This window comes from Trachymyrmex septentrionalis, unplaced genomic scaffold (assembly GCF_001594115.1).
Source record: "Trachymyrmex septentrionalis isolate Tsep2-gDNA-1 unplaced genomic scaffold, Tsep1.0 scaffold29, whole genome shotgun sequence".
In the NCBI taxonomy this organism is placed as follows: Eukaryota; Metazoa; Arthropoda; class Insecta; order Hymenoptera; family Formicidae; genus Trachymyrmex; species Trachymyrmex septentrionalis.
Window position 1 is genome coordinate 33,578 of NW_017305451.1, and position 2,490 is coordinate 36,067.

The window sequence follows — 2,490 nt, forward strand, 5'->3', positions numbered from 1 at the left end:
TATATATATATATATATAGGGGCAATATTAGATTTACTTTTGTATGTAAACTTGTAAATAATAATTCAATGAACTTATTGATAACATTAATAAATATTTGTACTTTGCTTTATCTTCTTACTAATAATAAAGATAACTAGCAAATATCAATTATAAGATTAAAAATTTTTTTTAATATTTTTTATTCAAAACCTTAGCTTGCTCAAATTAGATCAGCGAGTCAATCAATAAGATTGCAATAATTATTATTCTTCTCTCTCTCTCTCTCTCTCTCTCTCTCTCTCTCTCTCTCTCTCTCTCACTCTCTCTCTGTCTGTCTCTCTGTATCTCAGAATTGTAATTGCGATTTTCTCGAAAAACAAATCGGTTTACTCGATCTGATTTAACGGCACAATGTTCTCGACAACTAACAACTGTCGGTGATGGAACTTCCTCGTTATAATGATGGATTCACATGAATAATGCGACACGTCGCGTCGCCAACTTGAATGAATCAGGAATGTGGACTTACCTAGGTATGATTTCTTGCAACGCTCTACTAGCAAATAATTATTTAAGCAGTCAAACACCTCAACGCCCATCTTTTTTCTTCTTGAAATAAACGTCGAGCGGGCCGTGGGCAGCCCTGCCTGCTCGCGGAAGTTTAACCGTCGACAACGAAACTCCTCACGGAGGCACGTCAGTGCGCACTGACAACGTATATAGACACACCAAATGTTCACCCCGGATCAATATAAGTACTCACAGATATTGACTTTCCTCGTTAATGCCCTTTTCCACGCATCCTAAAATCGCGTCGCAAACACGTAAATGACTTCGATATAAATAATAAAAATATAAGGACTCTTCGTAAAATAAATAACAACAAATGAAGGGCGAAGTAAGAGTCAGCGCATTCCTTAAAAAAACATGTAATTAAAGACATAAATTAAAAGTATAGAAAAGATAAAAAATGAAGAAAAGATGTATACTAACTAAAAGAAATAATAACGGTGAAAGGTAAACATTTAGTTTCGGCTACCAGATTGAGCCCTCTTCAGATGTTAACATAATAAAAACAGAATTAAAAAATAATTGTCGCAAAAGTTCGCAGATTAAGAATACACGCAGTTCGATTGAGTCTCGATGTAGAACTCGACATTATTCGTACGATTGAACAGTCAAAAAAAGTGTCTTGTCTCATAGACAAGTTCAGCAAACATATGTAAAAATTCAAAACTAATGTATCCATATAAATATAATAAGTAATATAAACGCATACAGAAGAATGGAATGCAGATGTGAAAAAACGAACATTGTGTATCGACTAATGTGACCGCTCGCTGAAACGCGAATAAATAAAATTGCGAATTTCTTCTGCGTGAAAAATTAAACGTAAACGCTCTGTTCAAATTACGAAGCAGCTGATTCGCATCGACTACTCAAATTCATTTCTTCTACCTTACCGCTATAGGGCAGCTCTCGGAAACACACACAGAGTGCCTCTAAGTATCAATTTATCCTTGTTTAATATTCGATGAATAACAAGGATAGAATGTTATTTGAAGGAATTCAGTGTATATTTCCAAACACAACTTATTGTTAATTCAGACGGCTAAGTTTTTTTTACTTCTCCGTAATTGGTGCATACATTAATGCAAAAGCCAAACCATTCGTAGACATGCATTATCTTTTATATTAATATGTAGATACGTATTAGGGATGTCAATATCATAATACTAGAATTATATATCGATCGATATAAGAACATCATGTCTTAAAATAATTGACTTTAATTTAATAATGGATTTTGTGTTTAATTTCGAGTCAACACTGCCTTTATAAAAACAAAGCATTAATGATTTAATATAATTAAAATAAGGGGATTATAATATAATAAAATTTTTAAGATATAATTTCAACAAAAATTCATTATATTTTCGAAGAAATTAAAGAGAAGTTAGAACTTTTAAGTAATTCTCAAGCTTTCATTAAAAGTTCTACAAAAATTCTCTTCAACTTCTTTAAATAAATAAATAAAAAATTTTTAATAAATTACAAATCTGTGCAAGAAATTTTATATGAAATCAATTCAATCTCGTAATTATCGCAATCAGAAATAAGACTTTTTAGAAAAGAACATCTGATTTCAATGCAGGGTTAGTAAAACAGTTTAAAACATACTTAATTGATGTTTTTAATATGTATTAAACATGTTTTTTTTTATAATATTATTTGAAGCATATTTGAAGCATTAAAAACATATTTAAGAAGAAATATAATGATTTATTCTTAAAAAAAACATTAGTCTTTGCCAACCCTGTTTCGATGTAAGTCAAATCTTAGCTTATTGTTGGAATCTACAATGTCTACATAAAAACAATGTGTTCAGAATATCAACAAGAAGTGATAATTAAGACTTTGGCCGATTACTAGCATGTGATATGAACGTTATAATTAACCATTTTGTGCAATATTTACAAACTTTCGTCTTTTTCCTTATTTCGTTTC

The 2,490-nt window shown here is 30.6% G+C and overlaps 1 protein-coding gene across 2 annotated transcripts in view; it reads right to left on the bottom strand.

Annotated features, from left to right (window-relative positions):
* Positions 1–2,490, bottom strand: part of LOC108749433 (peroxidase-like) — a 31,696-nt gene that overhangs the window by 24,246 nt on the left and 4,960 nt on the right. The window contains exon 1 of one of the 2 annotated variants that reach the window (XM_018488146.1): positions 512–694. The exons of the other annotated variant lie outside the window; for it this stretch is intronic. Coding sequence (XP_018343648.1) covers positions 512–581 — 70 coding nt within the window. The 5' untranslated portion in view covers positions 582–694. Of the gene's footprint in view, positions 1–511; positions 695–2,490 lie in introns of those variants that run through there. 2 annotated transcript variants of the gene reach the window in all.